Raw genomic sequence first — 13,354 nt, forward strand, 5'->3', positions numbered from 1 at the left:
GGGGCAGGGTAGGGTAGTGTCACCTGGTCCTCAGATGCTCACCTGCGACTGAGGACTGCACTTCCTGACAGAGGGCCTAAGACACAAGGCCCTTCATAGGAAGTTGGGGATGCTGGCGCCCCCTGTCAACACCCTTAGGACAGTGCAGTATAGAAGTAGCAAGTGAGGCAAATGGGCTGGTCCCTTGCCCCCACACCTCTTCTCTGGCTGGACATGCTCTGGAGTGTCTGGGCAGCCCAGCAGGGTGAGGGAGCAATCTTTTTGAGTTTTATGCCCCAAGCTTCACTTGCAGCCCAGATCCTGGCCAGTTGTCTGCAGTATTCACACTATCCTTGCCCATCTGCGGACTCTCCGACGCTGGCTAGGGGGAGCCGGGACGGCCTTGGTTGCAGGTCAAAGATGTCAGTAGCACAACAGCTCTGCTCATTTTCAGCACCATACACAGACTCACAGGCTTGACCTAACTTGTGCAGGCCTGTATATGGGCACACATACTCTTAGACCACTCGGTGTCACCACATTTCCTCGGACAGAGCAACAGAGCCAATGAGGGCAGGTGAGAACTGTCCACAGCCTGACAGCATGCAGGGAGGCCTGAGGCTCCTGGTTCCCCATCTACACCACAGCTGTCTCCTGGAGACCCAGTCTACAGTGGCATGTGGGGAGATCAACTCACAGGAACAGGCGGTCACTGGACAGAGCCCAGTCCTAGTGAAGAAAGCAGGAGCATGTCCTGGGGCCTGGAGGGGCCTGAAAGGGATCCTGGGGCAGCAGCATGCATTAGAAGATTAGACATCTAGGGAAAGATCCAACATGAGAGGTGGCCCTGAGGAGTGACTCAGAGCTATACCTGCCCAAAGAGAGCCTCCTGGCACAGATTAGGAGAATGGGGGCAGCCATGAAGTCCCACGGATTTGATGGGGAGGCCTTAGCAGCCTCACCGTACCTCTAGAGGGGCCACGAACAAAGGCCGTGAGATATGTTGTTCATGCCCCTTTCTGGCCACCTCTCCCTACATCTCTCTGAACAGTTCCCCCACTCACCTCTGACACAGAACCCACCCTGCCACACACATCTCACATCCTCAATGTTGCAATGGGAGTAAAATACATAAAATACATTTACCATCTTAACCATTTTAAATGATTCTTAGTTGAAGAGGTAACACATGCCCAGCAAAGTCAAAGGAGTGTTCTCTGTGTATAGTAAAGAGCACAGCTGAGGCCTCCTTCAGTTGCTTCCCCACTGGTGATGAGGTCTGTGTGGTGTATACCTATTATCCCAGCACTTGAATTTGGAAGTCTGAGGCAGGAGGATTGGTGAAAGTTCAAGGCTAACTTTGAGAGGTTTTTTTCTTAAAGTACACCCAACATTTACTGTTGTAATCATTTCTTTTTAGTTCTTGTTTTAAGACAGTGTCTTGTGGCAGATGGGGGCTTTGAACTCCTGCCTCCTCCACCCCTTCAGTGCTGGGGTTACAGGCTCCATTGTAACCACTTTGTTGTTTGTTTTCAAGACAGGGTTTCTCTGTGTATCACTGGCAGTCTTGAAACTCCCTTTGTAGACCAGGCTGGCCTGAACTCACGGAGATCTGCTGCTTCTGTCTCCCAAGTGCTGGGATTAAAGGTTAGTGCCACCATGGCTGGCCATTGTAGCAATTGTATTAAGTGTATAGTCCAGTGGCATTAAGCTCGCTGTCATTATGCTCATTCCAGAACATTGCCATCATCCCAAAGTAAAATCTTGTCCCCACTATGCAACTCCCCAACTCCTCCCAGGCACCCATTCTATCTCCTGCATCTGTGAGTCTGACCACTCCAGAACCTCACGAGTGGAAGCACATGGTTCTTCTGACTGGTTTACTTTAGGCTCATCATTTGTAGCATGTGCCACAGTTTCCTCTTATGGCTTAGCAACAATCCATAGCATGGCAGAGTATACATCTGTATATTCATTCATCTATCCACATCATATTCATTTTTTTTTTTTTGGTTTTTCGAGACAGGCTTTGGAGTCTGCCCTGGAACTAGCTCTGTAGACCAGGCTGGCCCTTGAACTCACAGAGATCCACCTGCCTCTGCCTCCCAAGTGCTGGAATTAAAGGCGTGTGCCACCACCGCCTAGCTCCACAGTGCTAGGCTGCTGCTTCTTCTTCTTCTTCTTCTTCTTCTTCTTCTTCTTCTTCTTCTTCTTCTTCTTCTTCTTCTTCTTCTTCTTCTTCTTCTTCTTCTTCTTCTTCTCCTTCTCCTCCTCCTCCTCCTCCTCCTCCTCCTCCTCCTCCTCTTCCTCTTCCTCCTTCCTTCCTTCTTCCTTCTTCTTTTTGGACAAGTTTTCTCTGTGTAGCCCTGGCTAACCTGGAACTCGCTCTGCAGTTCAGTTCAGGCTGGCCTTGAACTCAGAGATTCACTTGCCTCTGCCTCACAAGTGCTGGGATTAAAGCTGTGCGCCACCACTGGCCCGACAAGACCTCGCATTTTCATGAAGTCCATCTGACTGCTTCCCTTTGGCTGTCACTAACAAGCTGAACGTCACGAGTCTCTGCCCCCTTTTTTCCCCCTTGGAGTTTTAAACTTTGGTTCTTATATCCAAGCCTCTGATCCATTTGAATTAATTTTGTGTTTGGTACCTGGCAAGGCTCCAACTCCATTCTTTTGCTGTAGACACCCATGTCCCCTGAGATGCCTCACAGAGAGGCCCAAACCCAATCTCCACCCCACAGCAAAACGCCACAACCTGCTTTTGCTCGTCTGGCCTCCTTCCAGCTGCTTGGGCCAGAAAACCTGGGCAATATCCTGACTCTGTGCCCTCTCCTTTTAACTGCACAGAAGCCTGCCACAACTCTCCACAGAGCCTGGCAGAGAATATACACGCATGCCCAAGATGTGCTCGGGATGGCTGAGGTCACAGCTGCTAGTGTGGAACCTGTTCCTCTGGAAATCTATTCTGAGGGGCTAAAGAGAAGGTTCCGTGGGCAAAGCACTTGCTACACAAGCGTGAGGACCTGCATTCAGATCCCAGCACCCAAAAAAGACCAGGGTGCATGTCTGTAATCTCAGCCCTTGGGGAGGTAGACAGAGGGAGAGGAAGATGCCCGACAACTATGAGCGGCATGTATATTCATACGCACAGCGTGTATGATGTTGGCCGCAGGGGTGCTGGTGTCATCACATAGACGACAACTATTGAGAGTCAGTTCTTGCCTACTGTGACGTGGGTTCGGAGATTTAGCTCAGGTCATCAGGCTTGCAGCATCGAACAGTGAACAACTTTCTCTGCTCCGAGTCCAGTGTGGTGACTCACAGCAGTAATCCCAACACTTGAGAGGCCGCAGTCAGGTGATGTGGGGTTGGGCTACACAGCAAGACCCTCAAAATCACTGAGAAGTGCAGGTGGGGTGGAGTCTGATTTGGAAAAAAACCAAATGCAGAAAAAGACAGACATGTAGAGAACTTCACTAGCCTTAGCCCCACCCACCGGGGCCAACACTGCTTTGTCTCTCTCTATCCTAGAAGTCACTTTGACTTTGGCCTATATCCCCAGCTCCTTGGCAACTCTAGCCTAGCCGCCCCAAGCAAATACACAGGCACTTGGAAGGTCTGGCCAACACAGCACGCAGGCTCTTGTTCAGCACAAGGGAAGCAGGCAGAAGTGAGTCCCACAAAGGCCTCAGCGGCCTACAGGTGGCTGGAAATAGCCCCTGGAGATCATCAGACGGCAAACAACCCTAGTGCTGGAAGAAGCTAATCCCAGCTAGGGTTTTGTACCCGACTACAGACACCCCAACAAGGGGTGCTAGGTGTGACTTCTGCTTGGAATGGGGGTGGCATGAGAGAGCTGAGGGTGAATATTTCTCCCAGATCTGTCTGCTCTGCCACAGCTGACACAGAAAGATAGGGGCAGGGCCTCAGCTCTGTCAGGTTACTGGAAATAAAAGGCCTTTGTGTTCCAGAGTTACCTGGTCTCCAAGCCTTGACATAGTCCTTCCAGCCACTCTGTCTCTTAGAATCCTCACACTGTATGGGATTCGCACGTCTCCAGAGCTATAGGCTGCCTGTCACCCCATTAGAAAAACACAGAACCCTGGTAGAAGCCAGCACCTACCTAAACATATCCAGGTGATGGAAACTGTCCAAGAGCAGCTCCCATCCTCAAGCCAGCAGTGGGCAGACCATCTGTGTCCTACAGCTCCCTGGGCACAGGACATGTCCTACTGTGTGCCCGCTTTGTGTTCACATTGGGGCTTAAAGTGGCAAAGAGAACTTTGTATTTGTGGCTGCTTCAAGACCCTGAGGTGAGAGTGGCCTCAGTTACCAGGGGCCCCAGATGTGACTGTATTGTCCTGAGAAGCTGGGAACACAAGGGTTAGAGTGCAGAGACCAGGGGCAGAAATGGAAGGGAGGACACATACTACATACCACAGTGTGGGCCTTTTTGGGACCTGAAGGCACAAGCCTGGAGACACCTGAACCTTGGCCAGGGGCATCCCGAGATGACCTTGTAGAAGTCTGTCTTGCGGAAAGCCAGCAGATGTAAGGACATGACACTGGCTCATGATCTTGTGTCTTGTGCTATCTGCACTGTCTGGGCATGCGCTCAATGGGAGCTTTGGAACTCTTGGAAGAGGCTTGCCAGACTCAGAGGTGGCTTCTCTTGTCTTGGGACACAGGTGGCATGGTGTCTTCTCATGTTCCCTCTCTTGACAAACCCCTCTTTATCCAGGCTCCTGCATGGATGACTATGACCACTCATCTATCAGCACCACTCTTGACCCTAGCCAAAATCCCGTGGACAGATGTGTTTCTTGCTCCTCCACATAGGTAACCATTTGCTGTGACCCAGGGATCTCAGAAACCCTAGCCACCTCAGTCTATGCTAACAGGAGAAAGTGATTTCCCCACCAGGAGTGACAGAAGGCTCTGTGGAGTTGCAGGGCAGGCCCAGGTGGCCAGGGTGGGTGCCCCCAGCCAGTGACACTAGGTCCTCTAACTTCCACCTTTGCCTGAACTGCTGGTGACACCGGTGAGTCTGTGACTGATCCTCACACACTCTAGGGAGGACCATCTGCAAGGAGGCCTCTGAAGCAGGAAGACACCTTTGGCTGGGGCCGGCTTCTAGAGGGACTCCTGGTTGGTGGTCACTCAGCGCTCCAGGGCGCTTTGTGGACAGGCTAATGCTGGAAAGGACAGTGCTTTCTTTAGGAGAGGTAGGTGTGTGTGTGTGTGTGTGTGTGTGTGTGTGTGTGTGTTGGCTAGTCTTCAAGAATGGCTCCTGTGAACCATGTATTCCATAATGTGAATTCCCCTCCCCTTGAGTCTGGAGGGGCCTGGGACTTTGGCTCCGTCTAGATTGACATTGCGATGGAGTAGGTCTGAAGCCCTGGCTGGCTGGGAGAATGTGTGCAGTGTGGTAAGGATCAGAATGGCATCTGTGAAGAGCAACCGTCAGAGACAAGTTTCACTTTCTCTCAAACCGACGGGGTCACGGGGTCGGGGGAGCAAAGGGGGCAGTCAAGGCCACGTCAAGCCTCTGCCTGGGCTGGGGCCCTTCCTCTGGCCTTCCTTCCCCAGTCTTTTCTCTGCTGACTTTTTCTGAGATAAGTCTTCCTACTGTCCCCAGTGACGGCCCTGGTTCCCAAGGCTTGGGGAGAGGGGGGTTGTTACTAACCAGGGACAGACAGGCACCCACTCGGCTCATCTACCGCGTGATCCCCTTTGATTCCTACCCGTTGGAGGCTTCATGTACCATGAAGCTCTCCTCTATCCTACCCAGTTCTCATCCCCCTTTATGCAGGCTTGGAGACCAGTCTGACAGCTCTTCCTTTGCGCACTGCACTCTGCAGGTGCTACCTGGGCACGGCGGCCCGCCCTCCGGCCCGCCCTCCGCGCGAACTGGGCATGCCCAGAAGTGCGTAGACAAACCCGACAGCTCTGGTTTGCGGAAGACTCTCCCCTACGCCATCCATGGAGCGCATCGAGGGGGTGACCGTGGGTCTCTGTTCCCGCTCGCCCTACCTGCGGCCTCTCACGCTGCATTACCGCCAGGTGATCCGCCCTGCGCGCGTATTTCCGCGCTCACTCCCTCCAAGGCCCCCAACCCGCCACAGGCCCGCAATGCGATCCCGCCCCCCAGGGTTAGGCTCCGCCCCCCGGGCTCACGCCTCTGCCCCGAGTGGGTTCTCTGAGCACGAGCTCCGCCCCTCTGCTGTCCTGACCGCCGGTTTTCAGACTCTAGTCAACCCGGAATGACCAGGGAAGGACATTCGAGGATAACCTCTCTTCCCTCTAAGGCAGATTGACTGACCTTCCATTTCTGACCGCCCATCGATGCTTTTATGCAGTTGGACCTATTGATTACCCTGGATATCGGGGCAGGAAGGACTCTGGGAAAAGAAGCCCACCTTGGGATGGGAGACACCCTCCTTTGCGCCTTCCTTTCAGCTCCTCCTTCAAGCCTTAGCGGAAAAGCTTCTGCCTCCCAGAAACCTCCCAGCTCGCTCAACCTTTCCCAGCTTTCAGAGCAACAGGGACAGTAGATAGCTGTCTCACTTGGCCCACAGAAAACATTTGTTGAGCTTAGTCGCTGCCATCTCTCTCTTCTCTCGCCCTGTGATCTTCCAGCGAGGTGGTCCTTTTCCTCTACTCAGCATGGCCCTGTCTAACAGACCTCTGCTTTTGGCACACTGCCTGTTTCCGTTCTCTGTGCTGTCCGATACACACCACTTTCCTGACCTAATCAATGTAACCTTGCCAGGGGTTTCAGCCCAGGTCAAACGACCCAGGGCTTGGTGTGTGCCCAGCACCCCACCCCCAAACCTCCCTGTTACACCTGTCCCTCTCACCAGCGTGGTGGCTTCCAGCCTTGAAGAGCCTCTTGGCCCTCTCGTGTTTGCTCTGCACGGGTACCCCCCACCCATCCACCCAAGGGCATAGAATTCCTCTCCCAGGGTGCAGCCAAGGGCAGTACAGGCTTGGGGGGGGGGAGTAGTTGGGTTCAGTTAAGTGACATGGGAGTCACTTTCCTTTTACTTTTCACTGGCTGGTGACATGGGATGGGCATTGTAGCTGTTCGCATCCAGGCCCTGGGGCTCTGGTGGGCAGTTGGTGGGAGCAGGGTAGTTCCGGCTAGTTTTGCAGTGACTAGTGACAGCGGTGCTTCCCTCACTTCCTGGGAAGTGCTGTGGGGTGGTTGTGCAGACTTGGCTGGCAGCCCACCGGCACATTCACATTTCCGCTGATGGCATTGGTAACCAGAGCTCAGCTGAGCAGCAGCAGCAGCAGCAGCAGTGGTACTCAGGGCTGGGGGCTGGGTAGCATTTCCTCAGGAGCTGAGGGATACTGAGGCTGGGCCATGAGTAGGGAACTGCAGCCTTTACCTGACTGCTGCTCCCGGCCAAAAGAGGTCTGGTAGACAGTGAGACCAAAAGCAGCGGCCCAGTGGCCCAACGCAGCAGATGTCCACCGCTACATTCTAGGCCTGTTTCTCTCTCCCGGCACCAGTGTCAGCTTCTCTGGCTCCCCCACGGCTCTAACAAAATGTTTGACCTTGAGTCAGTAGGGTCCTTTGGAGTGAGACTTTCCAAGGAGAAGCTGTGGGGGTAGGCAAGACCGACTGACTGCGTGCAGCCTGGGCGAGTAGCCTTCTTTGGAGCCTGCCTGGGTGGCTGGCTGTCAGGCAGGCCTGGGCTCGCCTCGTGGGGTGGTGCTTCAACGGCCTCCCGGGCAGCCTGACCTGCCTAGGACATTGGCTCTCTTCTCCCCCTGGAAACCAGGCTGCTGCCACCCGCCCAGGATCTCTCTGCCTGCAGGCTCAAGTCAGTCTTTCTGATTCGGACTCTCACCCGTGAGGCTCTCCCACGGTAGCAGTACCCTTCTCTACCTGTAGGCCAAGAGGAGGAAGCCCTTGTGGCTGTTCCTCAGCATCCTCCCTCTTTGTTGCCGGGCCACACTCTGGCTCTGAGACCCAGGCCCCTGTCTATTTTGCAACTTGGATGGAGCCCCAGCATGTGTGGAGGGCTGGCTAGGGCTCAATGAATGACCCAAAGGTGGGCTAAGCAGACGGGTTAGGGGTCTCCAGACCCCAAACAGCCTGTCTTACCAAGTGACATCTTGATGATGGAATGGTGGGGCCTTCCTAACCTTGTATACAGAGCACCGTTGACATCCATTCTGGCTGCACTATACTGCCTGCCCCAGATGCAGGATCCACAGGACTATGGGATGTGTAAGAGATAGCCTGAGCCTGAAGCAGGGTGGAGCAAGTAGCCACCGTCCATCTGATATCACCAGCCCCACAACTGCAGTGTAAACTGTCCATTGGCCCAAGGGAGCTTCAGCAGTGAACAGCTGACTTTGGTTCTGCCCATCTGGGATCCTCCCTGCCCTGCCTAAGGGTGTCACATCTGCCCTTCCTGGATCCTCCTAGTTCCTTCCCACGCTTGGTGGCAGCATAGGTCTCTGTAGTACTTTGTGCTCATGAAATGCCTTTCCTGCCCTTTGCCCAGGGTTTCTTCCTTATCCTTCCCAGAACACCAGGCTATCCTGACCTCTGAGGAAAGCTCTCCCCACCCCCCCCTCCCCCGCTGCACGGCCCCATTCCTGATGGCTATAGGCAGGCGTCGGGCCTCCCTACTGGGGTCTGTCTGGCCCATGTGCCTCCATCTGTTGCTGGCAGCCATTCACCCTACCCTGTCTCTTTCAGAATGGTGTCCAGAAGTCCTGGGACTTCTTGAAGACACATGACAGGTAAGAGGGGCTGGCCTGGTCATTACGGAACCCCCCAGTTTCTGCTCTCCTTGGTGCCTTCAAACACCCCCACACACCTCAACCTAGTCTCTGGTTCTCATGTCCCTGAGGTCTGGTGGCTAAGTCATGTCGTAGCTGGGGACACCAGGCCCCTGGTGGCAGGCTTGCCCTTCTAGGGCTGAAGAGATCTGCTGATCTTACTCCTCAGGATCCAGAGGATGGGCTAATGTGGTTTGAGGGGTGTGACAGTTGGGAAACTGACCAGCAGGGGCCTCCACTTTCCCAGCTGCCCAATACATTGTCTCCCCCTGCCCCTATTCTGTAAACTGGAACTTAACAGGTCAGGCCCCCTGGCCTGACTGTGTGACCTTCCTATATGAGCACTGGACTGGCTGTGTGTCCCATCTGAGCATTGGACTGACTGTGTGTCCTATCTGAGCGTTGGACTGACTGTGTGTCCCATCTAAGCAAGGTACCACCTTTTCTGTATTGTCAAGGAAAGAGAGGAGGCACCATAGGAACAGGAGGATGGGAAGTGGGGCTCTGGAGAGAGGGGAGCAAGTCCTTACTGAGCTCTGTTCTCCTGTGCAGTGTGGCCATTCTCATGTTCAACTCCTCCCGGAGAAGCCTGGTGTTAGTGAAGCAGTTCCGGCCAGGTGAGACCAGCTGGCTGGGCAGGGGTTGGGAAGGCGGAATTACACTGTGCTTTCAGGCCCTTGATCCTGACCGTCTGAATGCTGAAGCTGTGGTGGCTTTAGGGGAAACTGAGGCTCCGCAAGAGGTGCTTGGCCCAGAATAGATTACCCTGAGGTGAGCACCATATGACTGTCCTTCCTCCCATACCAGCTGTATATGCAGGCGAGGTGGAACGCCTCTTCCCAGGGTCTCTGGCAGCTGTGAACGGGGACCAGCCCCAAGAACTCCAGCCAGCACTGCCTGGCTCAGTGGGAGTCATGGTGGAACTCTGTGCTGGCATCGTGGACCAGCCTGGGCTCTCACTGGAAGAAATAGCCTGCAAGGAGGCTTGGGAAGAATGTGGCTATCACCTGAACCCCACCGATCTGCGCCAAATTGCCACGTACATGTAAGGAGGCTTGGCAAGGATGGGGGCTACCAAGTGGTGTAAGGGATAAGACAGGCTGCCAGCGAGTGGGTGAGAACCCTGTCTCTGAGGGTGTACAAGCATGGGACTGGAAGAGGGTTGATGGACCATGCCTCAGCTCCCAGGCTAGGGTGCTTTGGGACTGGTTCTGGAGCATGTTCAACCCTGTGCCCCTACCCTGCAGTCCCAGACATGTGGGGTTGGGCTCCGGGTGGCAGCTGCTGCCGACAGATGCCCCACTTCCTGTAGGATTAAGCACCGGGCGCTGGGGGTGGGGTGAGTCACAGCTCTGTTCTCAGCCGGTGGCTCAGGAATGAGAGGGAAGGACAAGTCCCGAGGAGGGGAGGGAGGAGGGAACTACCCCCTACTGAAGACCAGGTGCCAGGGGCCTTCAGGCTTCCCTCAGGCAGCCAACCAGGACTACCTTCCTCAAATGAGAAGCCACTTCTTGCCTCAGGATGTTGTGTGGATCCTTGACAGCTGAGCTCTTAGGGCAGAAAGAGGGTCTTATGGTGCCTGTCACCCCAAAAGGTTGAACACCACCTTCTGACCACCTTTACAGGGGCCTGAGTCCATCTTCATCCATGAAGGACTAGAGTCCTTGTCCCCTCTCTTCTGGCACACTCTACACAGCTAGGGCTGAACCTCACCCTGTAGCACCTAGCTGTGGCTGGACCATGTTGGATCCAGTGTTGACCATCTTGCCTCTGAAGGGTTGGTCTGTCCCCTTTTCTTTGTCCCCTCCATGTGGACAGCCAGTGATGCCTGGATCCTTCAACTTCCAACATGGCAGTGTTTAGGACAAGGGAATCTAAGGAACCTGATCTTCATAGGAGTTTGGCTAGTGTGTGGAGCTGACAGGGATGGAAGGCAGGAAGGAAGTTAGCTTTGGGGGTGGGGATGGGGGTGGGGGTCCTGGCAGATGTTTGAGGACAAGGGAACCTTGTCTTGAGAGGTTTCATAGGCAGGGCCTCTGGACTGTGTCTTGACTGAAGGTACTAGAGAGCCAGGGACAGTTCCGGACAGTGATTGTTCTGCTCAGACTTATATTTTGAAGAGGAGGGTGTGGCTGTGAGGAAGCATGACTGAGGGTAAGGCTAAGTAAAAGTCAGAACATCTGTCTCTATGGGCCTTACTGGGACGGAATAGACCAGAGCCTACCCATGGTTCCCTGCCCAAGACCAGAAGTAAGCCAGTTCACTCCCTTGGTAGCCATACATGACTAGACCCAGGGGAGGAAGCTAAGGGGTTTCCCTATTGTTGCTTTGTTGTGTGAATGACATTAGAGTCTGCTAAGGCTGGAGGCAGCCTCTGGCCTGACCAGGCCACAGGCTGGAGCTGGCTCCCTCATAAGGTAGGGAAACTGAGGCTGGAGGCTACACAGATTGGCTGATTCCAATCATAGGTATAAGCCATGACTACCAGGAAAATGGACCATCAGGTAGGGGTCTGTGGGGATAAAGGGATATCTGGGCATGGTCAGTCTTGGGGGGGGGTGTCCTCCTCTTGGGGGTTGGCATCCTTGAGTATTTCCCAGTTCTGCTCCTGCCTCCATGAAGTGTCCTGCTGAGAGTTCCCACCTCTACCTGTCTGGAACTGTGCTGGATCTGTCTTTATGCAAAGAGGCCTGTGAACCCCACCACCACACCCAGTCCCTGGTTTCTCTCTCCATGGCTCCCCAGCCAATCAGGAGCCCCTGATGTAGGTCGGGCTGACTTGGGTCTTAACAGAAGTCAGAGGTCCTAGGTACTCAGCAGGAGTCGTGGGCAGGGAGGGGCCTAGGGAACAGAGTCTAAGGGGCTATCACAGATTCTAGTTCTACTTGCTTAGGACCTCATGGCTTCTGCATATCTAGTCTCCAGCCAGGGTCCTTGATCTTCCACGCAGGGTCTCAAAAGCTGCACCCAGGGCTGCCAGCCATATCCACGGTCCATCCAGGTGCAAAGATAGCAGACTTCAACTCCTGTGGCTGTGGGGTAGAGGCCACTTCCTGAATGGCTGTTGCCCTGGAACCCTCTCAGATCTCAGTGATGCCTGCAAGCTCCTGCCATTTACCCCCTTACAACACAGCAGCTTGTTCTGATCTCTGTTAGCAGAGAGTTTCAGACTTCCTCAGATTTTGAGCTTGAAGCTGTCTTGTGTGTTCACTCCATTAGGCCAGGCCTACGCAGGTATCTCTTGGGATGAATTCAGTCAGGTAGCCAAGCAGGTTGCTGGGTTCATGTTCTTTGTAAGATGCCTCTGACATTTTTGTTTCCCCCTAAATGTCAGTTATCATATTCGTCTTGACAGTTTTGATGGCCGGCAAGCCTAGCCATTTGGTGACTGAGCCACCTCCAGCCCACTTATCAAATTTGTCTTTAAGATCATTTCAGTGCTCTTTGCATTGGCATGAGACCCCTCCTCTGTCATATGATAGCCTAGTGACAGAAGGCATGCCCAACATGCATCGGGTGCCCCCGCTCTAGAGGCATAAATGACATGGATGCACCCACCAGGAGTGGTATTTGGGAAGGGTGAAGCCACTCAGAGTTCTGCCCATCAGAAAGCCAGAGAAAGAAGCATGGAAGTAGGGTGGCTGGCAGGGTCACTGTGGTGTCTCAGCTTTCCCTGTTCTACCCGGCAGGTCTGGAGTAGGACTGACGAGCTCCAGGCAGACCACGTTCTATGCAGAGGTGACAGATGCCCAGCGAAGTGGGCCTGATGGAGGCCTGGCTGAGGAAGGAGAACTCATCGAGGTCGTACATCTGAACTTGGATGATGCCCAGGCCTTCGCAGACAACCCCAGTATCCCCAAGACTCTCGGTGTTATCTTTGCTATTTCTTGGTTCTTTAGCCAGGTGGTTCCCCACCTGAGTCTCCAATGAGACCCTGGGACTGGACAGGCTGATCCCACCCACTTGTCCTTGTGCTCTGCACACTCAATAAAGCCTGTATAATTTTCATTGATGGCCACTGGCCTTTAGCACAGTGACCTGGGTGAGGAGCAGTGTCTTGAGGGGTAGCAAAACCTCATCATCTCCTTACAAATCCCTCTGTTCCTCCTCAGACTGTGCAAGTGGATGCTCTGGGAGGCAGGGGGCTGTAGGTGGGCTGGTGCAACAAGCCTGGGATACTGTCAGGTGGAGTAGCCAACTCAGGAGGGGACCAGGGGGCCACCATTCACTGTGCACAACGTGAGTTGTATCTGCAGTAGAGACTGAGCCTGGCCTCAGTTGAGAGGAAATGGGCACAGTGCTGCCCATTCCAAAGAGTGTGTACTGCCTGATCTGGGCAGATACAGGGTCCCTGCCATGCCTGGGCTCAAACTGCACTGCCACTGTCCAGGAACTTACTGCCAGGGATACTCTGTATCTGGTGTTTCCAGTGCCCTCTCTGTGACTTATGGGCCATGTGACCTCACTTGGCCTGCAGGACATAAGTAATGTCTGCAGTCATCTTAGTGTGGGTGGCCTGGTCTTGCGTGGAACTGCCTTAGGAATGTGACGGTTTACCGTGCTGCTGTCCTTGC

General features: G+C 54.1%; 1 protein-coding gene across 1 annotated transcript; it reads left to right on the plus strand.

Moving 5' to 3' along the window:
• The first annotated feature begins 5,889 nt into the window (after positions 1-5,889).
• On the plus strand, positions 5,890-12,788 carry Nudt14 (nudix hydrolase 14). Its single transcript, XM_075948087.1, has 5 exons — positions 5,890-6,041; positions 8,698-8,741; positions 9,333-9,397; positions 9,588-9,825; positions 12,470-12,788. Exons 1-5 carry the CDS (start codon positions 5,961-5,963, stop codon positions 12,708-12,710), a joined length of 669 nt encoding a protein of 222 aa, XP_075804202.1. The 5' UTR covers positions 5,890-5,960; the 3' UTR covers positions 12,711-12,788.
• The last annotated feature ends 566 nt before the right edge of the window (positions 12,789-13,354 follow it).

Source organism: Microtus pennsylvanicus, chromosome 14 (genome assembly GCF_037038515.1).
Source record: "Microtus pennsylvanicus isolate mMicPen1 chromosome 14, mMicPen1.hap1, whole genome shotgun sequence".
In the NCBI taxonomy this organism is placed as follows: domain Eukaryota; kingdom Metazoa; phylum Chordata; class Mammalia; order Rodentia; family Cricetidae; genus Microtus; species Microtus pennsylvanicus.

Coding starts and splice junctions, on each gene's coding strand:
- Nudt14 (XM_075948087.1), top strand. CDS start 5,961: ATGGAGCGCATCGAGGGGGTGACCGTGGGTCTCTGTTCCCGCTCGCCC. Junction 6,042..8,697: donor TCACGCTGCATTACCGCCAG/GTGATCCGCCCT, acceptor TGTCTCTTTCAG/AATGGTGTCCAGAAGTCCTG. Junction 8,742..9,332: donor TTCTTGAAGACACATGACAG/GTAAGAGGGGCT, acceptor TCTCCTGTGCAG/TGTGGCCATTCTCATGTTCA.